Here is a 23,852-nt window from a genome sequence, read left to right as displayed (position 1 = left end):
GTTTTTTTTTTTCAAGATTAAAAAAGAGAGAGAGAGAGAGAGAGAGAGAGAGAGAGAGTGTGTGTGTGTGTGTGTGTCACAGAAGCAGGTGCCTAAAGACACCTGAGGGAGCTGGAGCGATGGCTCAGTGGTTAAGAGCACTGACTGCTCTTCCAGAGGTCCTGAGTTCAATTCCCAGCAACCACATGGTGGCTCACAGTCATCTGTAATGAGTGAGATCCGATGCCCTCTTCTGGTGTGTCTAAAGACAGCTACAGTGTACTCACATACATAAAATAGATAAATCCTAAAAGATTTAAAAAAAAAAAAAAAGATTAAAGACACCTGAAAAGAAAATCAGATCCCCTGAAGCTGGTGTGCTCAAGTGGTTGTGAGTCGCTTGACTTTGGTGCTGGAAACCAAACTCAGGTCGTCTGAAAGAAAGCGTGCTCTTAACCACTAAGCCATTTCCCCAGACCCAATTATTAACTTTAAGGGAAAAAAAAGAGAGAGAGAGAGAGTTCATGGATGGAGAGATGGCTCAACAGTTAAGACCACAGACTGTTTTTTCAGAGGACCCAGGTTCAATTTCCAGCACATACATGGAGACTAAAAACTATCCATAATTCTGCAGGTACACATACATACATACATGCATGCATACATACAAAATACCCATACACATAAAATAAATAAATCTTTTTTTTAAAAAATCATCACAGTCCAATAATTTAAAGCAACTATTAAAAAATAAAACAAACAAACAAAACACTGGGCATGGCAGTGCATGCCTCGAATCCCGACACTTGGGAAGCAGAGAGGTAGGATCTCTGAGTTCCAGGCCAGTTAGAGCTACAGAGTGAGATCCTGTCTCAATAAAGAAAGAAAGAAAAGTTCTCAGCTTTTATTAAGTAAGTTTGATTTGTACATGATTCCCAGAATAAGATGACCAAAACAACCAAAGTTACTTGGGAAACAAAACAATAATGAATATAGTTTCTTAATTCTTCTTAAAAAGGAATTATTGTCCTTACAGAATAATAATCGAAGGGCAAGTCTACATACAAGAAAAGAACCTCGGGTTACCAAAATGTACAGCTCAATAGGTCCTGTGGTTTAGAATGTCACCAAAAAATGACACCAAGGTGTCCTGGAGAGATGGCTCAATGGTGAAGGGCATTTACTGCTCTTTGGGACCCAAATTCTATTCCCAGGAACCACATGAGGAACTGCCTGTAACTCCAGATGCAGGGGATCCAACACCCTCTTCTAACCTCCAAGAGCATGCACCACACACTCACAGACACACGTAAATAACAAAATTAGATCCAAAAAGGGGATAGGGGGTGTGTGACACCAAGAGAGCTGGGATTCTTCCCAAAAATAAACAGGGCAAGCAAAATCCTAAGGTTTTCAAATATACTTCATATACCTCCAACGTTACAGCTATCTACCCTATACGTTCTCTCTCTAGTGGTAGGATAGTCAGGAGAGGTCAGGATGCTGAGAACCTCCTGGGAAAACTCGAAAAACTTTTAGGGAAAATGTGTTCGCCATTTTACAACCTCTTAGAGATGCCTCTGCCCCAAGTTTCCACCGAGGAACCTATCTTAAGGCTCCTCCTCTCCTTGGTTTCAAAATTCGAGTCCAAGATCTTAACCCCACCTTTTTAAAAGCACTTTCTGGGTTATGTTTGGGACACATTCAGGTAAACATGCAAAAATGCCACTATATGTTAACTGAGAAATCTCAGCTTTCGGACAAGAGAAGTGACTACACCAATCCGAGAAAAAAAAAAAAACAAAAACAAAAACATAATTGTGGGTCAGCATGGGACACGGGAGAAAGACCACTGACGTAATGCTGATCAAATGAGAACGGAATATAAAAGGCAGAAGGTGCTTCACAGCCGGGTGTGGAAGGGTGACAGATAATAAAACAATGAGAAGAACGGGCAACAACAGGTAAACACCAGGTAACGATAGCAATAAAATACTGAGGAGAAACGGAATTTAAGGTAGGCCTAAGAAAGGAGGCACAAAACTACAGCGAGAGCCAGGAAAGAAGTGTAAGCAAGTGCCTGACAGGAAAACACGTGGAATTAGGCGACGCAGGGCCCCGTGTAGAATTTAGGTTCCAGAAAACCCCACCTCAGCCTTCCCCGCGTAACGGTACCTTCAGCTTGTGGAGCTCCACCGTCTCGGTCGCCATCTTGCTGCGCCTTACTCCACCAGACCCCCACAGCTGCCCCCTCTTCAGGAGCTTAGGCTCATCCAACCAATCGCTGTCATTTTTGCTCCCACCTCACACCAACGGCTCTTCCCATTAGTCAGTGGCGGCGTCGCTCTCACGCCTCTTGGCCACTTTCCACAGCTCTCTGAAAAGGTGGACCCCGGGAAGGGCGGGGCTTGCATGGCCTAACGATAGAAAAGGCGACCAATTGTACGTCCCCATCGCGTAACCAGCCAATGATTGGGGACAGAGCGGATTCTGTTCCACCAATAGGGAGAGCGCAGACAGGGCGAAAGTCGGGCACTTCCTGGAGACCACAGGTGTAAGAGCTGTGCCCCAAGCCGGACGGGCTCCTGAAGCTGGCAGGTATGGGCTGCGTAAGACTTGAAAAGGTTACGGAGAGAAATCGGTGGGAGTATCGGGAAGGGCGGGGAATCGACAACCTTAAATTCGAGAGGTGCCGTGAGGAAAGCCTTAAAGTGACGTGTGAAACTGGGACTCTGGGAGGAGCATGGGCAGACTCTGTACTTGATTTGGGGGATTTGGGGACAAGCAAGAGCGGGTTTTTAAAAGCAAACAAACAAAACAAACAAAAGACCCGGGCATCAGAGCTAGCGGAAGTTTAAAAGCTAAAAAATTGGGTAAGTTCTTGCAGCGCCCCATATTGAGCGAAAGGATGGCGTTGTTTGGCTGCTGACAATGCAGAGCGGGTGAGAGACAGGATGGACAAGCCTCAGGAAAAAAGATGGGGACTAGAGGTAGCTTTACTCTCGGTGCCTTCTTTATTGGTCCCTTGATTAACTGAATAGCTTTCTTGTGGGACTCTGGGTGTGACCTTAACTTCCTCAAGAAAGTAAATTAAAATACTCCCGATTCCCCTGGTCCTTCAAGTAAATGTCACAGTCTAAGCTTACTGCTTCATGTTTAGTTGAAATGTAAAGATCTAACTAAAACTTAAAAGTATTTCTATAATAGTGAGGGCCTTTCCTTTAAAAAAAAAAAAACAACAGCAGAAAAGACACTTAGTTGTCAGTGAGTATACACACTAACAACCGCAGGTATGGGAGTCAGGGGACAGACAGCTTGCAGTAGTTGGTTCTCTTTCTACGGTGTGGGTCCTGGGGATCCAACTCAGGTCTTTAGGGTGGTAGCAAATACCTTCTCCAGCTTAGCCATTTTGAAGACCCTCGTGCCTTTTCATTTGTTTTGGAGAAATGATCTCACTCTAGCCCAGGATCGGCTCAAACAGTCCTCACGCCTCAACCTCCCAAGAGCAGGGATTACAATCATGAGCCACCATGCCCAGCTGCTTCATGTCTTCTCAAGTTTTAACAGAGTCTTCAGTTTTTCCTTTTTTTGCATGATAGGGAAATCCTTTCATTCCCAAGACTTCAGGGGATTTTGGCTTTTCAGGAGACAACTGGGGAACAAGCTCAATCAGGGGTAATGAGGAAACTGAGTTGGACTCCTGCCTGATCCCTCACTGTGGTAGGATGAATGTGGGGGTGGCCCACAGCGAAGTAAACCCCAACACTCGAGTGATGAACAGTCGGGGCATCTGGCTGGCCTACGTCATCTTGGTAGGACTGCTGCATGTGGTGCTCCTCAGCATCCCTTTCTTCAGCATTCCTGTTGTCTGGACCCTGACCAACGTCATCCATAACTTGGTGAGCACTGAACCACACCCTGTGCCCAACCCAGGTCTACCCCAACCAAAACAAAATAAAGCCACCAACTGTTGGAAATCTATGTCTTCCTTTTGGGATCTTAGCATAATTCTTGACCCAAAGGACTACTTTCTACTCTTAAACTGTCCTTCCCCTCTTCCCAGGCAATGTATGTCTTCCTACATACAGTCAAAGGGACGCCCTTTGAGACCCCTGACCAAGGAAAGGCTCGGCTTTTGACACACTGGGAGCAGATGGACTACGGACTACAGTTTACCTCCTCACGAAAGTTCCTCAGCATTTCCCCTATTGTACTGTGAGTGGGAGTAGAGGAGATGCTGGCTCCAAAACGGCTCTACAGCAGGGAAAAGTACTAGGGGTTGGGGAAATGGTTTAGTCAATCAAGTGCTTACCACAAAAGATAAGGACTTGAGTTCAATACGTAGCACATATGTAAAAGCTAGGTGTGGCCATGTATAACCATGTGTGCCTATAATCCCAGCACTGAAGAGTTGGAGGCAGGAGGATGCCTAGGGCTGGCTGGCCAGCCAATCGCCAAATTGCTGCACTTCAGAGTCAGAAAGCAACCCTCTCTCGAAAAAAAAAAAAAAATGTGGAGAGCAATTCATGAAGACTCACGTTGACCTCTGGTCTCCATGTGTACACTTGAACATGTACCTATATTGACACACACACAAGTACACTAACCCTACATTGTAAAGTACAAGACAGTAGTCAAGCATTCTTCACTTGTTCATGGTGCTAAGGAAAGGGAGACTGAAAATAAACCAAGCTCCTAACCAAAGCTGAAGTGATTTTACAGTCCCCAAAGAAGCAAGAAAGTAAACGCAGGATGTGTGTTATTGGTTTAAAACTAACACTGACTTGGAGAAAGGAAGCAAACAGGGCTCCAGAAGTCATATAGGCTGAAACAGCTTTGGCTGTCACTTGCAATTTATCATTAACCATTACCAAACAAACTGATTTCTAACCTCTAGTTAAAGATGCCTTCTGATTATAACCTGAACCTCGTTAAATACCATTGATTAGTAGGAATAGTTTTGGACTATAAGCAATAAAACTAGTAATTCAAAATAGAAAAGAAAGTCACTGGGAAGGCATGAATGTGGATATGGGAGGCCAACCTCAGTCATCCTATTGTTTTTTTCCCTAGCTACCTACTGGCCAGCTTCTACACCAAGTATGATGCTGCTCATTTCCTCATCAACACTGCCTCACTGCTCAGCGTACTGCTGCCTAAGCTGCCCCAGTTCCATGGGGTTCGCCTCTTTGGAATCAACAAATACTGAAAGACGGGCTGATAGGTCTGCAGGCATTGAGGGAAGGCACTGGAACTAATAGAATGTTTTTCCCTTCTCCGTACTATCTTCTGTATCTTGGAAGCCTGACAGATAAGATAAACCTTTCTAAACTCCAAGAAGGGAGAAATTGGAAAATGGGGTTCCTGGGCCCAGCCTTAAAAGGGTCAAGGTTCTCTGAATCAGGAAAGGTGAGTGAGGTTAGGGCCTGCCACTCACTCTCCTCTATCTAGCAAGAAGCCATCAATGCTTGGGCAGCTTTTCTGGTAATTATGTTTTGCCATATCCTCTAAACCCGCTAACTTCAAGTTCTGTTTTGCTGTAAATTTTTCTTAAAATAAAGTCTTTCAGTTATGGCTGAAATTTGATAAGCAAGGACAGAGAGATGTTCTCATAATGCTGGGGAGAAACTACAAAATGTAGACTTACTATAGAAAACTTTTAAGCAAAACTTTATCACTACTTCTTTAGTCCAATAGGGGGTACCTTTCACTCACAGCTAACAGCAAGGAAAAAATTATCAAATAAGAAAGAAGAGCTCAGGGGCTGGAGAGATGGCTCAGCGGTTAAGAGCACTGACTGCTCTTCCAGAGGTCCTGAGTTCAAATCCCAGCAACCACATGGTGGCTCACAACCATCTGTAATGGGATCTGATGCCCTCTTCTGGTGTGTGTGAAGACAGCTACAGTGTATTCACATATAATAAATAAATAAATCTTTAAAAAAAAAAAGAAAGAAGAGCTCAGGGCTGGAGAGATGGCTCAGCGGTTAAGAGAACTGACTGCTCTTCCAGAGGTCCTGAGTTCAATTCCCAGCATCCACATGGTGGCTCACAACCATCTGTAAAGAGATCCGATGCCCTCTTTTGGTGTGTCTAAAGACAGCTACAGTGTACTTATATAGAATAAATGAATAAAAAAAATTAAAAAAAAAAAAAGGAAGAAAGACGAGCTCAAAAGCTAGGTATAGAGGCACACGCTATAATCCTAGCCCTCGGCAAGCACAAGAATCACTGCAAGTTGGCGGCCAACCTGGTCGGCACAGCAAGACCCTAGCTCCAAAGAAAACAGGACTCCCAGCTCATGGGTAAAGAAGAAAAGGAAGATTTAAGTTGCCAGTTATATATTTATAGAAAGATAACCCCTGGCTTTAAATAGATATGTACATACAAATATGAACAAACTTAAAAAAATACAAACCCTCGGCTAACAAGGGGGCCTCTGGGAACCCCTCACCCAAGGGAACGGCATAAATCTGCTTTTTAAAAATTAATTTTGGCCATCCTTGCAACAAGCCTGAAGTTAGGTGGCTTACCCATAAAGTGAAAGTCAGAGGAAAAAAATCAGTTTCCACTCTTGAGTTCTGTATCTCCAAAATTAGGGCTACATGCTTTTTCTTTTAGCTAGTGTAACAGGATAAAGGGGGTGGGAGGGTTGACCCTGCAATGGGTTAAGAAATAAGATACACTCATTTAAAGGGGGCATGTCTCACCTGCTCTGAGAGCAGATGGTAAGATAAAGGCGTACAGACCCCAGAGAAGTCCCCAGTTCCCACACCTCAGAATCGCACTGTCTGGACTAGGTCCAGACCCTTAGTCTTTGCTCTAGCCACCTCCTATTTCTTTGGTATTGTCAGAAAACAAGATTCCGTTCCTGGGTGTTGGGGAAGGGGGAGAAGAGGTCATGGGCTTCCTCTAAGTACTGAGTGAACAATTTAAAATGTTTCCCTTTTTAAAGTATTTTAAAATAAATCAAACTCCATCCTGCGCTGTACACAGCCCTTTTGACTCCCTGACATTGACTGAAGAAGGAAGAGAAGGGGTGTCATCGTTGGAAGGGCCGCCTCACTTTCTTCCGCCGTTTAGGTTTGGCTTCTCCCTTGGGTACTGAACTGTTGGGCCTGGAGGTTGAAGTAGTCCCAGGGCCAGGGTGAGGTGCGGCAAAGAAGTTCCCATTGGACATCGGCCCTGGAGGTACTTGAAAGATCCGGCTCAAGAAATCCTGCAGGTCAGCAGGAGGGGACTCTGGAGTGGCCCTGAGGGAGCAAAGACATAATGAGGCAGGAGACATTACAGTCGGCTACCAAAATTAACCATACACCAGGTCAGTTCCCAAACTTCCTAGAAAGCAAGGCATCTGAGACCACACAACTGACACAGTAGTAAGTGAGAGAAGAATCACCTTTGTCGGCCGCTGGTGCCTGGTACCCGAGAACCAAATGAGATGTGGTAAGGAACTCGGTGGGTATCTGGGGAGATGCCCACACGCTGGCATCCAGCCCACTCTGCAAAAAGAGACGATTACCCAAAACATCCATTCCTAGCAAATGAAATGAAGAAATAAGATCTTGTATTTAGAGGTCAGAAGTGTACCTGTGATGTCATACACCTTCCCATCCATCAGTGCAAAGTAGGTGATCTTGAGGCCCAACATGCTTGACTCTGCCCAGAAGTCTCCTTCCTCAGCAGGATGCAACCTGTTACACTCGGCACAGTATCTGGCACTCTTGGGTTCCCGGTCCATTTCAAACCTCCTGCAGCCCAACACAATAACTGCTTAATACTTTTTCCGTGGTCATTACTGTCAAAGATGGCCCAAACACTAAAGTTATCTTTATTCAGCCGTGATACCTGCTTCTCTAGCCTCTCCCTTCAACGCTCTTCTTTTGAGGTCTTGGTATGTAGCCCAGGCTATACTTACATGTAATGCTTCTACCTTAAACTCCCAAGTACTGATGCTACAAGGGTCTGTTTCCACACTCTGCTTTCACATTTCTATATTTAAGCTATTTTTTTCTTTCATGTTTTGATAAGCATATAACAATTACAGACAAAAAGAGCTTTGATTATATTTTCATACATATACACAGTGTATTTTGATCCTATGCACCCTCTTATTTCTCTTTTCTCCCTCCCATTCCCATTACACCCTAAAACTGTTGTTCTATTTCCATGTCCTACCCTTCACTGAGAGGTGGGGAGTGAGCTAATCAGTTTTATTAGGGTTGCTTACAGGGGCATGGGCACCTTATCAGTGACTATACAACTGATATTGTATGGCTATTAAGGAATTTCCTCTCTTCCAACAACCACTACCTATAAGGCCTTGTAAAGCCTTTCTTTTTTTTCTTACTGCTTATTATATAACACATACACCCCAAAAAGCCATACCTATGTTAAAGATTTTACAAAGGTGATTGATTAGAATATTGACTATGGGGCTGGAGAGATGGCTCAGCGGTTAAGAGCACTGACTGCTCTTCCAGAGGTCCCGAGTTCAAATCCCAGCAACCACATGGTGGCTCAAAGCCATCTGTAATGAGATCTGATACCCTCTTCTAGTGTGTCTGAAGACAGCTACAGTGTACTTATATATAATGAATAAATAAATCTTAAAAAAAAAAAGAATATTGACTATGGAATCTGAATATTGCAGGTCTATAGGCAAATTATCTTGGGCTCTCTTTACCCTTCTGATAGCTATCCACTGCCCCTATGTCTCACCTCACAGCCTCCTGATTATTAGGGCAGCCCTTCTGGAATGTACTAATACACCACTAGCTTCCACAACTCAAAAGCTAAGAGTGTCATCCCACTACATGTGAGACCTACCGAACATTCCCATGAATGTAGTTAGAAAATATCTCAAGGGGGTTAGAAACATGGTTTAGGGGTTAAGAGCACTGTTGCTCTTGCCAAGGACCCAGGTCTAGTTCCCAACACTGACATGAGGGCTCACAGCCATCTGTAACTCCAGTTACAGGAAGTCCAAACCCCTTTTCTGACCTTTGCAATCACCAGACATACATGGTACACATATATACATGCACTCAAAACATTAATAGATAAATTTTAAAAAAATGTAAATGCTTGTTTTATAGATTTTGTTCTATAACTATAAAAATTTGGGCTAGTGAGATGGCTCAGTAGAAAAGGTACGTGTCACCAAGCTTGATGATCACACGTGGCACTAGGTCCACGTGGCAGAAGAAAACTCCCACAAGTGTCCTCGGACTTCCCCACATGTGCACCTCTGTGTACACAGGCATGCATGCAAGCAAATGGATATACATAAGTAAATGTAATTTTAAAGATTTTTTTTAAAAAGTTCAGGAGCTGGAGAGATGGCTCAGCAGTTAAGAGAGCACTTGTCACTCTTGCAGAAGACATGGTTCTGACTCACAGCACCCACATGGTAGTTCATAACTATCTGCAACTCCAGTTCTAGGGACTTCGATGCCTTTTTTTTGAATGGATAGAATCTGGGTGTCATATTTTATTTTGTTTTTTAATTTTTTTTTATGTGTGTAGGAGTGTTTGTTCATCTGTATACCACATACATGTCTGGTGCCCTTGGAGGTCAGAAAAGAACACTGGCCATCAGATCCCTTGGGAATGTGTCATGGATGGCTGTAGGCCACCAGAGTTGCTAGAAATTAAACATGGGTCCCTGGAAGAACAGACAGTACTTAACTGCTGAGCCACTCCAATCTTTTTTTTGTTTTGAAGATTTGTTTTATCATTTTTAAGTTATCTGTATATGTGCCTTTGAGTATGTGTGCATGACTGTAAATGCCCTCAGAGCCGAGGAGTCTGGCTAGAGCTGTAGTTAGACAGTTGTAATCCACCTGTTGTAGGTGCTGAGAGCCAAAATCGGATCCTCTGGAAAAAGATCAAGTGCTCCTAACCATGGAGCTGCCTCTTCAACCCTAAGCCCTCAATTGCTTAGTAGTAGGTAAGAGTGGGAGGCGTGGGGGTCTTTGGTGACCACCCCTAAGCTGCAGCTGCCCCCCACCCCGTTTCATACCTATGCTTCCCTTGGCACCGGCTGCACATCATCGTATTCATTGCCTCCTTGAGGTCATCTTGTAGCTTCGACAGAAACTCATTCACCGAGCGGCTGAGCTCATTCTCTGCCATCCGTTTCCTAAAAGGAGAGAGGCTTTGTGAGTCAGGGTACAAGGCACAAAGAGAGACAGGTCTGGATGCCTCTAGAGCAGCAAGCAGTTCTCAACCTTCCTAACTAATGCTGTAACCCTTTCATACAGTTCTTCGTGTTGTGGTGACCCCCTAACCATAAAATTATTTTTGTTGCTCCTTTATAAGTATAGTTTTGCTACTGTTATGCAATATATTAAAAATAAAATATATAAATACCTGATATGCAGGATAGCTGATATTCGACCCTTGCAAAACGGTTGTTGGGAGTCAACAACTCACAGGTTGAGAACCACTGCTGTAGAGGCTGCTGGCTAAGTTAAAATAAGAATTTAAGTTCTTTCTGCCTGACAGCCTGCACCCACAAGTCCAGGGCCTTCCAGGAGAGGATTCCCTCTACTTCATCTGAAATGTCCCATTTCAGACTCACATCTCATATTCCTTCCGCCTCTCTGGATTGCTGACGATGTCCCAAGCTGCCCGCAAAACTTTAAAGGCCTCCTCAGCCCGGGGATGGTGATTTTTATCAGGATGGACCTATGCAAAACACAGAAAATTTTCATCACAAATCCATTCCAAGCCTCCCCTATCTCAGGTTGTGTGTGTGTGTGTGTGTGTGTGTGTGTGTGTGTGTGTGTGTGTGTACCTGGTGACACAAAGGTCAGGAGGAAGTGTCAGATCCCCGAGAATGGGAACTATAGGCAGCTGTGAGCCACTGTGGATCCTGGGAACTGGACTCTGCTGTTCTGCATGAGCGACCTCTACCCTCTAAATCATCAAGGCAGCCTCTTAGCTTTCCTTACGGTTTTTAAGAGCTAACGGATCCTGCTGCAGTTGAAGTAGGTACAGCTGTCCAGCACGAGTGCTGGGAGCGAGCTGAACCTAGGTCCTCTACGAGCACATGCTCCTAACTACTAAGCCATGTCTCCACCCCTCAAAGATAGTCTTATATCAAAGAGTTCTCTTTCATTATCCTTTGGAGAATCCGAATAGCTTAATGGTCAATTACTCTAGCTTTGCAGAGAGATCTGAGTTTAAATACAGGCTTTCCTTTTAAGTTGTATGGTCTTGAATATTTTTATCTGTTATAGATTTTTAAGAGGATTAAATAAAAATAAGAAGCAGGGAGATGGCTCAGGGTAAAGTGCTTGCTGAGTTCAAATCCCCACAGCCACATAAAAGCTGGACCACGCCCAGATCAAGCCTCTATAATCCTAGCCTTCCTACAGGATGGATGAGAAGCAGACAAGAGACTCCTCAGAAGCCAGCAAACCTGACATAAGCAACAGAGAGAAAACAAGAACCCGACTACACAAGGTGGAAGGCAAGGTCCAACACCTGAAATTGTCCTCTGACCCCACCCACGTGAGTGAGCGCATTCACATACAGCACAACACACACAAAACCCCCATATAAAGTATCCCAGATTAGCTCCAGTCCCGTGCATAAGTAAACTCTTTACTCCCAGACAAACAGGGATGTAAGTCACCCTACCTTGCATTTTTGTTTTATTAACAGTCTGAATATAAAAGTTTCCAATATGTTACACCTTCAAACCCAATTCGTTTCCAACTCATCCAAAGTTAGAAGTATAAGTTTGTTCCTATAATCCTATACTCTGGATGACAAAGCAGTAGAATCATGAGTTCAAAGACAGTCTCCTCTCTCTCTCCTCCCACCTCCCTGACTCTTCCCACTCCCTCTCTCCCCCTCAGATCAGATGTAAGCTCTCAGCTACTGCTCCAGCACCATGCCTTCCTGCTGCCATGCTCCCTGCCATGATGGTCTTGGATTCACTCTGAAACCATAAGCAAACCCCCAATTAAATGCTTTCTTTTGGGCTGGAGAGATGGCTCAGTGGTTAAGAGCACCCGACTGCTCTTCCAGAGGTCATGAGTTCAATTCCCAGCAACCACATGGTGGCTCACAACCATCTGTAATGGGATCTGATGCCCCCTTCTGGTGTATCTGAAGACAGCTACAGCGTACTTATATATATAATAAATAAAATAAATCTTAAAAAAAATAAAATAAAAATGCTTTCTTTTGTAAGTTAATGGCAACAAGAGTAACTAAGAGACCCTTATATCTGAAACCTTCTACTAGTCTGCCTCTCTGTTCCAGAACTGAAAGTCTATCAGTCTTTTTTTTTTTTTTTTTTTTTTTGGTTCTTTTTTTCGGAGCTGGGGACTGAACCCAGGGCCTTGCGCTTCCTAGGCAAGCGCTCTACCACTGAGCTAAATCCCCAGCCCCCTATCAGTCTTTCAGTTACAATCTCAGCCTTTTCTCTACCACAAACAACCCATCTTCCTACAGCATCCTGAGTGTTCCCATTTGCACCAGCAGAAATAGAGATGAGTATCATCACTTACACCAAATAAAAAGGCTGTGTCTAGACTTCACAGTCTCAAACTAATCTAAGCTAATCTAGTCTCAAGCTTTGTCTGAATATGAATAAACATTCACACTGCAGCCTTCTTTGTATAAGAAAAGCCAACAGAAATTCTGTCCCAGAGCAAGAGAGATCTTTGCAGTAGAACTGGGTACATAAAGAATGGGACAACTCCTCCAAGAGAAGTTGGAAATGTTAGTAAAAATGATGTTGCCCAAGAGAAGATATCTGCTAGAGGTTCTGAAAGTGGAACAAAAGAGTTCTACTACTATTGTAACAACTTGAGAGGGAAAGTAATTGTTATCCACTCTAAGGATATCCCAAGCCAACCATCAAGGAATGCATTTCCCACCAAATCTAGTTCCTTGCTAAGTTATCAAGTCCAAAGTCTTCCTGTACCTTTAATTGTCTGGGAAAGCCTTACCCAAGGCTCTTTATGTCACACAGCCACTATAGTAATTTGAAAATCGAAACGTTTTAACAAGCCAGACCCATAGATTCAGTACAAGTCAGCCTCAGCTGCAGCTTTATACATATTACATACATATACATATACATATACATATACATATACATACTTACATTCATAATGTAGCTCTACCTGTACATATAGAAACAGCAACAGCCGAGCTAGGGGCTTTAGCTCAGTTCTAAGTGGATGCCTAGGATGAGCAAGGCTCTGGGTCTGATCCCCAGCACTGCCAAAAAATAATAATTTCCCTCAAGTATATAGTGTATCAAGAGAAGTGGGCCACCTACACAGTTAACAAAACCAATCATGTCTTCATCATAACATATGCATGATACACATATATTGATGTATGCTCCTCTTTCCTCCCTTCCATATTCTTGGTCTTAAAATTCCTGTTTTCAGTTTAAAATGTACGTACCTCAGTGGGAGAACACCTGCCTAGCATGCACAAGTCTCTGGACTCCGTCCCCAATACCACGAGAAAATGGAAGCTGTTTTCTTCCTGGTCCTGGAATAACAACTCACATGCACATTCTGAGCACTCCCACACTAGGTCTACACTTGCCTCTCCAGGAAGAGACAGATTTTCTCCATGGTAAGAAATCTCGGGCTGGAGAGAGATGGCTCAGCGGTTAAGAGCCCCCAACTGGGGCTGGAGAGATGGCTCAGTTGGTCCTTCCAGAGGTCCTGTGTAGAGAGCGGCGCGGCGAAACAAAGATGGCGCCGACATCCAGCCTTGTCTGGATATAAACGACTTACTGCGCATGTGCAGGCTTGTCCCCTTGCTAGGGCTCCCTCTAGTGGTGAACAGCGGTACTGCACATGTGCGGTTTATTCACCAGGTGTTAGTTGACTGTTAATATGCTAATGAGGTGATTCATTCTCCGCCAATCCCTGGAGGACAAGTAGTGGGGTGATCCAAGCCCCACCAATCCCTGAGAGATAATTAGCATACTGTTGTCTATATAAGCCGAGCGATTTTGCTGCTCGGAGTCCCTGTTCAAGAGAGCTGTAACACTAAGAAGAGCTGTAACACAGTAAAGGCTTGCTCGCAGAAGAATCCTGTTGCCACGCGTCGTTCTTGCTGGCGGGACATTGGGCGCGCGACAGTCCTGAGTTCAAATCCCAGCAACCACATGGTGGCTCACAACCATCTGTAATAAGATCTGATACCCTCTTCTGGTGTGTCTTTAGACAGCTACAGTGTACTCATATACATAAAATAAATATTTTATAAAAAAAAAAAAAAAAGAGCCCCCAACTGCTCTTCCAGAGGTCCTGAGTTCAATTCCCAGCAACCACATGGTGGCTCACAGCCATCTGTAAAGAGATCTGATGCCCTCTTCTGGTGTGTCTGAAGACAGCCACAGTGTACTTATATACATAAAATAAATAAATCTTTAAAAAAAAGAAAAAAAAAGAACTCTCCCTTTGGCGCTGGAGAGGTAGCTCAGGGGATGAAAAGACTTGACGCTCTTGCAGAGGACCCAGGTTCAGTACTAGTTCCTACATAGTGGCTCACAACCATCAGTAACTCCAGCTCCAAGCGATCCACATTCTTCTGATCAGTTTGGGTACCAGGCTGCGTGTGGTGTATACACATGTGTGGAAGCAAACCTAAAAAGATCATTTCTGGGATTGGGGATTTGGCTCAGTGGTAGAGCACTTGCCTAGGAAGCTCAAGGTCCTGGGTTCGGTCCCCAGCCCCGAAAAAAAATTAAAAAAAAAAAAAATCATTTCTTCTTGATTTGCCTTGGGCTGGGACCTCTGGTTGCTGTGCTGAGGTCAATGACAAGGAAGTCATCACAGTATCCCAGGACTGTGCTGATGGCAGTGGTTTGTCAGTAGACATCCAGAGACATGCTAACTGCCATGTAGAGGCAGGAAAGATGCACAGAAAGCTGCCCTCCACCAGACAGCACTGGTGGGCCACAGACACACAGAGGTCCAAGCCACACAGTATGAACAAAGGCCCTGGGTACCTGGGCGGTATGCAGGCCCAGATGCAGGACTTTGAGTTGATCCACCCCAAAATCCCCATCATCTATGAACTATTGGAGCACACAAAAAGGCTGATCCTGCTGGTCCAAAGCAGCAGTGTCCCCATGACACTGGGCCAACAGGATAACCCAGAGGAGTCCGGGTGAGAGGTCAGAGACCGCAAACCAAACTCACTGCCATGAACTCTTACGTGAAGATGTGTGGCCAGAGGATATACTGTTGGACACTGTGAAGACACAGCTTCCACGACAAGACATTCTCTGTGCTTTGTTTTGTTTTCTGTGTGTGTGTGTGTGTGTGTGTGTGTGTGTGTGTGTGTGTGTATTTATTTTAGGTGGAAGTTTGTAAAAGCAGACAGGGAGATGAGTGGGACTGGGGTACAGAATGTGAAACTTCCAAAGAATCGGTAAAAAGTTTTTGTTTTATTTTAAAAATAGTTTCTTGGGGGCTGGAGAGATGGCTCAGTGGTTAATAGCACCAACTGCTCTTCCAAAGGTCCTGAGTTCAATTCCTAGCAACCACATGGTGGCTCACAACCATCTGTAATGAGATCTGATGCCCTCTTCTAGTGTGTCTGAAGACAGTGACAGTGTACTTACATACATAAAACCAATAAATAAATCTTTTTTTAAAAGAGATAGTTTCTTTAAACTCCTCTTTTACCATTCATGGTGCTATTGTGTAAGCCCAGCCTTTCCAAAGCAAAGGCAGGAAGATCACAAATTCAAGGCTAGCTGGAGCTACACAGCAAAGCCGTACCCCAAAACAAAACAAGTATCCCTTTGTTCAGGTGACAGCGACTAAGTGACTGTCTGACTAGGCTCCTCCCTACCCTAAGTAAAGGAGCTTCACTTAGCTGTAGCAGTGTAAGTCAATCCCTTCCTTTTATATTACATGCCCCCCACACCCCAAAAAAGACCTCATGACAAAAGACTTAAGATGGAGAAAAGTCAGATTCCTAGTCAGAGAAACGGCCTTATGACTCTTTGCTAAGAGTCTTATGCCCCTTAGCTAGGCATGGTGGCAGAACCTGTAGGTCACAGCACTCACAGATGGAGCCAGGAGAAGCATGGGTTCCAGGTCTGGCTGTTCACAAATGAAACCCCACCTCCAAAACAAAACAAGGGAAGGGAAGCCTCCAGCTTCAAGTTGGCCTCCTGCTTACCTTCCCTTAACTCTACACTCCCTAAAACCTGGAACAGAAAATATGGGAAAAGAGAAACAAGAAGAAGCAAAGGATACTCACCATCACCGCTAGCTGCCTATAGGCCTTCTTTAGTTCAATATCGGATGCTGTAGCTTCAACCCCCAGCACATGAAAAGGGTTTAGTTCATCTTCAGGAACCCCTGCCATGGTCAAGAGTCGGGCGACTTCCTCTTCAGGCTGGCAGTATCGCCCGCTAGCTACATGGGCAGTGCCCTGCCTCTGAGTCCTCTGCTTGACCCAGGGCAGCTCTAGCCAGCCCCACTGAATTACTCTCACCAGCTGCTGCCATGGTCTGCTATCTTTCAGCAGAGTCAAGAAATGATGCAAGGCTGGAGAATCCAGCCACGAGAACAGCCAAGCGGCCTTACCCCTCCAGCCTAGCCGGTCGCCCAGTCCCACCAAAAACCTCCAGCCCAACTGCAGACACCCCAAAAAGAGGGCTAGAGCCAGGAGGAGGAAAGCACCCACTACCCTAAGCAAACGGATGAACAGCCCTGCCACACTGAAGAAGCTCTGACTTAGAAACTGGAACATCACTCGGGCCCAGCCCCCCAATCTCCTGGCCCAGACCCCCACCCAGATTCGGAAAAGGTCCAGGTCACTGCCTTTCAACTTCCTGCATGCGTAAATGAGATAGCCACAGGTTTCCACATACTCTCCCACCAATACCAGCAGTTCAATCAGCCACCAGAAGCCTGCCTGTCCAAGCTGACATAGTTCCTCTACTCCCCACAGTCCCAGGCCTCTGCGCTTATCTGTCTGACTTCGTTTTCGGGCCAGCCGATGACGGCCTGGGGCCTTGGGATCTCTGCGTCCACTGTCCCGAACATCCTCCTTGGTCAGAAAACGGTGCCTCTGCCTTCGGGACGGGGGTTTCTTTCCACTGGACACACGTGAAAAATCACTGGGAAATTTAAGAGGTTCCTCATCATCGTATTCTTCTTCTAACTCTTCATCTTCCCCCAAGGCTGGAGAGGTGCAGTGGTGGCAAAAGCTGCTAGAAGAGCCGTCTCCTTCCTCAGAACAAGTCCCTTCAGGGACCCCAGGGCTTCCCTGGCAGTTACAAGCAGATGGAATGGGAAGAAAAGAAGGACTCCCATCCTCCTGGTACCCAGTCTCATTCTCTCTTGAGAGTTCCTGGTCCACTCCTGACTCTTCCGAACATGTCTCGCTCTCATCAGGGTAGCCTCCTTCTCTAGGTGGTCCTGGACCCCTTGGAGGACCATGGCTTGGATCCGACCAGTGGGCTGGGTTTGGAGGTTGTGTGCACTTAGGGTCGGAGTGCTCTTTGAGGCAGCGTGTACCATTAGGAGCAGTCTCTTTCGAGTCCCTGAGTCCTGAGAATGAAAGTATTTCGGGGTCCACAGAGGATCCTGATGTAATGAGGGAGGAACCACCACTGTGGTGGACTCCACACAACCCTCTTTCTCCCGGGTGCTTCTGGGCCATGACCCCGGGGCTTCCTGAGGATTTTAGGTCACTGCCATCATTGCCTGTAACAGGATATCAAGTTGGGAACGGTCAAAGATAGAACCAAGAATTAAACAATCTCAAAATGACATAGTCAATGTACCCACTCCCCAGACAGTGTTAGCTCAAATTCTTTGGGGACGGATATTCGCAAACCCTAACAATAAACGTAAATTAGACTGACCACAAACCTGCTTGCACCAACCCCGATCTCAGAAACCCCCTTACCCCCTAAATCTTTCTTTTTTCTTCTTTCCCCAGGAAGCTAACAATCACCAATCTTGGAAATGGGAAGGGGGCGGGGAGGGGGATGCCGCAAAGGGTGTGGTCGGGGAGTGGGGAGATTACTCTTAGAAAAAAGACTGCCTGAAAGAGGGAGGCCGCAATCTGTCAGAAAAGGGTGGGGACCGTGCAGATCTAGAGGAAAAGCTGAGGGCGGAGCTTCGAGATGCCCCTGCAAAAGATCACCTAAGAACGCACCGACTGGGCACCAGGGGCGAAGGCGACGTACCGAAGAGCGGCGGTAACTCCTCCCCCCCACAAGCAGCTGCGCCTGAGGCCAGGGGGAGCTACAAGAGCAGCTCCCCCGGCTCCGCCTCCCGCTCACGCTCCGCTTCCGCCTTCCGTCCCCGCCACGGCCGCCTACTTCCACTTCCGGGGTCACCGGGGAAAAGACGGGAAGGAAAGTGAAAAGCGGTTGGACAAAGCGCCAGCTTGCGCAGCTGGCACGAAGTCAATCGAGGAGGCGGTGCTAGAACATCCGGCCCCACCCCTTAAAGTGCCCTCGACCTCCACGCAGGTCCCGCTGTAAGCGAGCTGAAGCCTGCGGATTATATTCCTTGTCACTGCTGAAACGGAGATGAGGGGCAACCGCCGAACCACACACCGTCTTTGGCGTGCAGACACCCAGGGCACGCAGAGGAGCCGGCGACCCTGTAGGCCCAGACCCTTCCCTGTCGGTTGCCCAGCCAAGAGGAAGCTGAGAAATGTATGTCCCGGACTAGCCAGCCCCCTAACTACACGCAACACTTCTCCAGGACCCAGCTGGCGAGCTCCCAGGCCGCTGATCGGCTTCCTGCGAACACAGCGCAAGGGCCGGGACAGGGAATGCGGCTAGGGCATCTGGCTCCACAGAGCTCAGAACCTAGCCCAGCGTAACAGAACCCCGCAGTCATCTGCATACTGCTTTGCATCTCATTTACATAGTAAGCTTTGGGTCGACGCCAGCACGCTCCCCCATCCCTAGCAGACCCTGTTGGAACCTCTCCTCTGCACTCCTAAAACCTTACAGTTCTGTCAGTGTCCCTGCCAAGCCCGTCTTGCTCCACAAGTTTTTTTCACCCCCATGAACACCCCCAACCAGCACTAGTTAAAAACCCTTCTGCACATCCCGTATCCCGACCACCCGGTTCTCCAGAAGACAATACTCTAATTCTCTGGGATGTGGGAGAAACCAAGTTGGACCAGCGGGTGCTTTGGGACCCCATTTGGGCTTTGAAAACGTAAAGTTGTTAATTAATCTCCTTAGCATTCAGAGACCTTCCGTCTTAGTCTTGGTGGTCATCACAAAACTCTTCATTGGTATGGTTGGGGGGGTCCCTCGTCCTAGATTAGAGAAGTGGATAGCCTGAGTTCCCCCATACACAGAGGTAAAGATTGAGGGGGCCCGCCCCGTGATGTCATCTCCCCCCCCCCCCATACACACTCCCTGTCTCCTTCCCCCACAAGCCCCCACCCACAAGCTAATTGCATTTAGCTCACAGGGTTCGGGCTCCGACTTGCCTGAATTTAGGGAGCAACGAGCACAGTGACCCAGGAGTGTGCCTGCGGCCAACTGGGCTGGAAGGAAGCTGGAGGTCTAGGGAAGCAATTCCACCCCTTTGCTCTCCTCAGCCCTGCTGGGTGGTGAGTAGTTAACACCCTTCCTGACCTCTCCTTGTTTTGCGTCCCAGACTCTTAAGCGATTGAGAAGAGCCCCGGGAGTTCTCCAATCCTCAGCCTCAATAGCAGAAGGAAAGTGCATCCTCACCACCCCACTTCTGCAATAATATCCCAGTGCCAGCCTCTCCTCTGTGATCCTTCAGGATCAGAATCAAATCCCATTGGCAGCCCAGGCGTGCATGGATGAGAGGGTGGGTGGAACAATCCCCATGTGAGTCTGAGGCGGGTAGCAAGTGGATACCAAGATATTAGGAGAAGGGCAAGGCGCCTGCCTGCTTCCTCCGTGTAGGGCTGTATTCAGCTATCCCCAACAATTCCATCTCAGCATGAAGCCGAGACTTCAAAATCCCGCAGAGGCTGACTAGGTGACTCTCTGTGCTTACTTGAAACTTCTAAATGTCTGTTCCCTTTCTTCCTCGGGGGTTGCATTTAGCCCACAGTGTTTGGGCTCCGACTCGCAGGAGTTTAGGGAGCAATGAGTACAGTGGCCCTGGGGGCTGCCTGCAGCCAACAACCACCCCTGTGCCTAGGAAGGACCTCTGGGGCTGAATGAAGCTAGAGGTCTAGGTTCTCCTCAGCCCTGCAGGGTGGTAAGCAGTTGTTCAGAGACCCTAAGGTGACTCATCCGCTTCTCTTCTTTCCTCTCCTCACGTTATTAACCCTACCCTGTCTGGTTCAACAGGGTTTAGTATTGAATCTCAACTGCAGATGAGGGGAGTTGCTTTTTAGTTGGAACAAGTCACTTTTCAAGAGAAATGGAAGTACAGAGTCCCCAAGGTTTGTGGTTCCTGCTCTCTGTTCTCTTCCAGGTTCACCAACCCCTGCCGGATAGCTATGGATGGATGAGAGGAGATTACTCTAACCTTCCACTCTGTGACCATGGAGAAAGCCTCCTTGCCTCTGACTTTAACATCTTACCCAAGGCCCTTTAATCAACAACTCCCAGAGCCTCCAGACCCAAGATGCATCTTGGAACCCCAGGACAGCCTCGCCCTGGCCCCTGCTCTTGTGTGTGCCCTTTGCTGCTGCTTTGGAATCATCTACTGCTGCCTCGGTGAGGGCAGGGCCTCGGGGAAGGGCAGGGCCTTGGGGAGGGTTGGGGAGGGCTGCCAAACACTGTTCTTCTCAAAAGTAATGCCAAATGTCCTCCTTGCTCCCAGGCCACTTCACCTCCTCTCTCAGGAGATGGCTACCTTCGGAGTTTTCCATACTGCCTCTCCCAGCTTCCTGTTATTCTGCCTGCCCGCACCCTCTGGCTCTCACCTCTGCCTCCAGTATGGGCTTTTCCTCTGTCTCCTAACTCAGAATTCCATTCCTAGTTTATCCTTCTGACCCAAGATTTCAACTCTCCCCAGCATCTGAATCAGTCTGTGGTGATTTCCCATGTACCATTGCTGGATAACCTAGACAGACACTGTCCTGCTTTCTTTCCACGGTGCATCCACTCTACCTCCTGGTTTCTCAACCAGTCCCCTCAGGATTTCTGAATGCCGTCCTCCTATCACTGGGCATATACTTTTCTTTGTCCTTTCCTTGAGGTTCCCAAAGTGTGCTGCTCCAGGCTTCTCTCCCTAGTTAGCTGTTCTTTCCCAATACACCGGAACCATCCATGTAGGACCCCCCTTTCTGCTTCTCAGTGCTTCATGCCTCCCTCCCCAGGCTACCGCTGCTTCAAGGCAGTGATGTTTCTCTCCGGTCTGCTGTCAGGCGCTCTAGTGATCTTCCTGCTGTGCCATAAGGAGCGGGTGCTGGAGACACAGTTGAGCCTGGAGGTGAGCGCAGGCATCGCCCTGGGCATTGGACTCCTCTGTGGCCTGGTCACCATGCTGGTCCGCAGTGTTGGGCTCTTTCTGACCGGTCTCCTGCTAGGTCTGACCCTGGGTGCTGGAACCTTACTGGGCACTGAACCCATCTACCGGCCACATTCAGCCTGGGTGCCAGTCGGAGGACTGATAGGGCTGGCACTGCTGGGAGCCCTGCTCACACTTCGGTGGCCACGTCCGTTCACAGTCCTAGGCACAGCACTGCTAGGTGCTGCGGTACTGGTGGCCTGTGCTGACTACTTCTTGGAAGGACTGGCCCTAGGCACTCGGCTGGGTAAACGCCTGCAGGCACTTCCAGAGTTGCCTCCTCTTTGCTGGTATAGCTGGGTCTTGCTGGGAACCTGGCCAATCTTGGGGGCTCTTGGGACACTGGCCCAGTGGAAACTCATGGCTGAGGAACGTGGAAGCCACACCAATGGTGAGTTAATGCTGTGGTACAAAAAGCAGCCAACCTGCCCCTACGTCTACCCCTGGATCCTATACTCGAGGGAAGGGAATGGAGAGATGAGAGCTGGGGAGGATCCCACGTCAACCGGAGCAGGGCACTGAAGGAAGCCTAAAGCTGGACTAGCCAAAGGAGGTCTGGGTAGAACGAGAAGGGTAGGAGAAAAACATAGAAGAAAAATCAGTAACTGTAGGGAAGTTGAGGCTTGAGAGACCCACAACAGTAGGGTCACGTGGATTTCTGTGGTGTTTGGTTCTGTTTGGGGTTGGTATTCAGGGCCTAAAGAAGCCCCCTTGAATCTATGTTGCCTCCTCCCCAACAGTGATCTTGAGCCACCAGCAAAGGCACCTCCAGCTCCTTCGGCTCCATCAGCAAGAGTCGAAGAGGCACCGGACCCCTTCTGGGACAGGACTGTGTGGAGGCAGATGTCGGAATCAGCTTCCCCCCAACATCCGGAGCCCTGCTCACAGGCCAGCTCCAGTGAGTAGGACGTTGGGACACCCTTGTTGGAGGGGATGGTGGTAACCAGGTGATGGCTAGGATGAGCTGGGGGCCCTGACCCAGAACCCTTTTTCTACTCTCTCTCTCTACCCCGTACCCATTTAGAGTTATCAGCAGAGTCTCCGTGAGCTTGAGCTGGTACCAAGCCCCCAGGCCACAGGCCCCCACACCGTCCTGGACCTTGATTCTGACTGCAGCTCCACCGTCCTCCTTACCACACCTCACTGAGCCTATCCTCCAGTGACACTGACACCCTGATGAGGGTAGGAGATTGCCAAGTGGATACACAGGGCCTGAGCCCTTAGGACCCATACAGATTTCCCTACCTCTTGGACTTAGGGATAGGTTCTGTGCCCAGAGCAGCCCTTTTGGAGATAGTCAGAGGAAATTCTCGTAAAGATGGGGGAAGACTGAAAGGTACAAGCACCTACCTCCGTCCAGTAACAGAGGTGCCATGGTCCCTAGAGACACTGACTCCAAACCTAGGAGGTGTGCCCAGAACAGCTTGTTATCACTTTCTCTAATGCTGAGGTGTAACCCAGAGCGATGCCCAGAGTAGACAAGTGTTCTACCACTGAACTACAACCCAGTCTCAAAGACTTGTTTTGTTTTCGTTTGGGTTTTGGGGTTTTGGTTTGGTTTTTGGTTTTGGTTTTTTGTTTGTTTGTTTATTTGTTTGTTTGTTTGTTTGTTTTTGGTTTGGTTGGGGTTTTGCTGTTTCATGGCAGGACTTCTTTGTGTAACCTGGCTGTCCTACAACTCACTCTGTAGACCAGGCTGGCCTTGAACTCACAGGGATCTGCCTATCTGTGCCTCCCCAGTGCTGGCCACCACATGCACCACCACACCCAGTGATAGGGTTTTTGGCAGGAAGGATGGCACAGAAATGCTCCAAGATCTCCCAGTCCCCAGGCTCCTTACTGGGGGTAACTGGGCTTCTGGTTGGCCTTTCTTCCTGGACCCTATACTCTTGAATCCTGCTACCTCGGTGGGAAGCTCCGTCTTCAATGGTGCTCCCCCCTCTCCTCAATGGAGGAAGACCGCAGCATCTGCCTCAGCTACCCTCTCTCCAAAAGCTGGCTCCTTGTCCTTTTTCTCAGAGGAGTCTGGTCTTACGGCTGCACGGTAGTCAAGTGCCTTCTGTCTCTCAAAGTAGCTTTGCTCCTAAACCAGAATTCGGGTCCAGCCATTGACCATTCTAACTCTCCCTCCTCTGACTCTCCTGACTGAAGTCTATGTCCTGGTTTCCCAGACATATTACAGAAAACATAACTTTCCCCTGAGCAGCAGATCTGTAATGACAGGGAGGAAGAACAAGGGAATTCGGGAATAAAATGTCATTGAAAATTCAACTGGGGAGCTGGGCCTCTACTATTGCTGCTTTTTTACTTTCTTTGCACCACACAAGAAAGCTAATCTGCCCCCTCAAGATCTGCTGTGGCACCCATGTCACATACACTACTATAT

At 47.3% G+C, this 23,852-nt stretch overlaps 4 protein-coding genes across 20 annotated transcripts in view; 2 read left to right on the top strand and 2 right to left on the bottom strand.

Moving 5' to 3' along the window:
* The window catches only part of Sarnp (SAP domain containing ribonucleoprotein), a 54,237-nt gene extending 51,889 nt beyond the window's left edge, over nucleotides 1-2,348 (bottom strand). For 2 of the 4 annotated variants that reach the window (XM_006240781.5, XM_008765031.4), the window contains exon 1: nucleotides 2,155-2,294. In XM_006240781.5, the coding sequence (XP_006240843.1) occupies nucleotides 2,155-2,190 (36 nt within the window). In that variant the 5' untranslated portion in view covers nucleotides 2,191-2,294. Of the gene's footprint in view, nucleotides 1-2,154 lie in introns of all 4 variants that reach the window. The other 2 variants (NM_001033070.1, XM_063263713.1) reach the window with 2 other exon arrangements.
* A 95-nt stretch (nucleotides 2,349-2,443) lies between these two features.
* Nucleotides 2,444-5,577, top strand: Ormdl2 (ORMDL sphingolipid biosynthesis regulator 2). 3 transcript variants are annotated; one of them, XM_006240753.5, is made up of 4 exons: nucleotides 2,444-2,577; nucleotides 3,625-3,878; nucleotides 4,043-4,194; nucleotides 5,053-5,572. In XM_006240753.5, the coding sequence occupies exons 2-4, from the start codon at nucleotides 3,705-3,707 to the stop codon at nucleotides 5,186-5,188; spliced, it is 462 nt and encodes a 153-aa protein (XP_006240815.1). In that variant the 5' UTR covers nucleotides 2,444-2,577; nucleotides 3,625-3,704; the 3' UTR covers nucleotides 5,189-5,572. The 3 variants fall into 3 exon arrangements, with proteins under 3 accessions (XP_006240815.1, XP_006240816.1, NP_001099410.1); XM_006240754.5 differs by having other exon boundaries at nucleotides 2,448-2,577; nucleotides 3,704-3,878; NM_001105940.1 differs by having other exon boundaries at nucleotides 2,497-2,577; nucleotides 3,579-3,878; nucleotides 5,053-5,577.
* A 725-nt stretch (nucleotides 5,578-6,302) lies between these two features.
* On the bottom strand, nucleotides 6,303-19,585 carry Dnajc14 (DnaJ heat shock protein family (Hsp40) member C14). Of its 6 annotated transcripts, none has more exons than XM_006240727.4 (7): nucleotides 19,458-19,585; nucleotides 16,245-17,698; nucleotides 10,564-10,670; nucleotides 10,003-10,122; nucleotides 7,569-7,729; nucleotides 7,378-7,480; nucleotides 6,303-7,231 (listed from the first exon to the last, which is right to left on the bottom strand). In XM_006240727.4, exons 2-7 carry the CDS (start codon nucleotides 17,652-17,654, stop codon nucleotides 7,021-7,023), a joined length of 2,112 nt encoding a protein of 703 aa, XP_006240789.1. In that variant the 5' UTR covers nucleotides 17,655-17,698; nucleotides 19,458-19,585; the 3' UTR covers nucleotides 6,303-7,020. The 6 variants fall into 6 exon arrangements, with proteins under 6 accessions (XP_006240789.1, XP_006240788.1, XP_008763233.1 ...); XM_006240726.3 differs by lacking the exon at nucleotides 19,458-19,585 and adding an exon at nucleotides 18,156-18,289; XM_008765011.4 differs by lacking the exon at nucleotides 19,458-19,585 and adding an exon at nucleotides 18,144-18,282.
* Nucleotides 18,524-23,737, top strand: Tmem198b (transmembrane protein 198b). 7 transcript variants are annotated; one of them, XM_039079730.2, is made up of 6 exons: nucleotides 18,524-18,663; nucleotides 19,628-19,807; nucleotides 20,426-20,670; nucleotides 21,276-21,857; nucleotides 22,207-22,364; nucleotides 22,491-23,737. In XM_039079730.2, exons 3-6 carry the CDS (start codon nucleotides 20,496-20,498, stop codon nucleotides 22,611-22,613), a joined length of 1,038 nt encoding a protein of 345 aa, XP_038935658.1. In that variant the 5' UTR covers nucleotides 18,524-18,663; nucleotides 19,628-19,807; nucleotides 20,426-20,495; the 3' UTR covers nucleotides 22,614-23,737. The 7 variants fall into 7 exon arrangements, with proteins under 7 accessions (XP_038935658.1, XP_038935659.1, XP_038935656.1 ...); XM_039079728.1 differs by lacking the exon at nucleotides 18,524-18,663 and adding an exon at nucleotides 18,744-18,880; XM_063264093.1 differs by lacking the exon at nucleotides 18,524-18,663 and adding an exon at nucleotides 18,744-18,880 and having other exon boundaries at nucleotides 19,628-19,981.
* Nucleotides 23,738-23,852: the final 115 nt, after the last annotated feature.

This window comes from Rattus norvegicus, chromosome 7, assembly GCF_036323735.1.
Source record: "Rattus norvegicus strain BN/NHsdMcwi chromosome 7, GRCr8, whole genome shotgun sequence".
NCBI lineage: Eukaryota > Metazoa > Chordata > Mammalia > Rodentia > Muridae > Rattus > Rattus norvegicus.
This window is presented reverse-complemented; position numbering and strand designations above follow the sequence as displayed.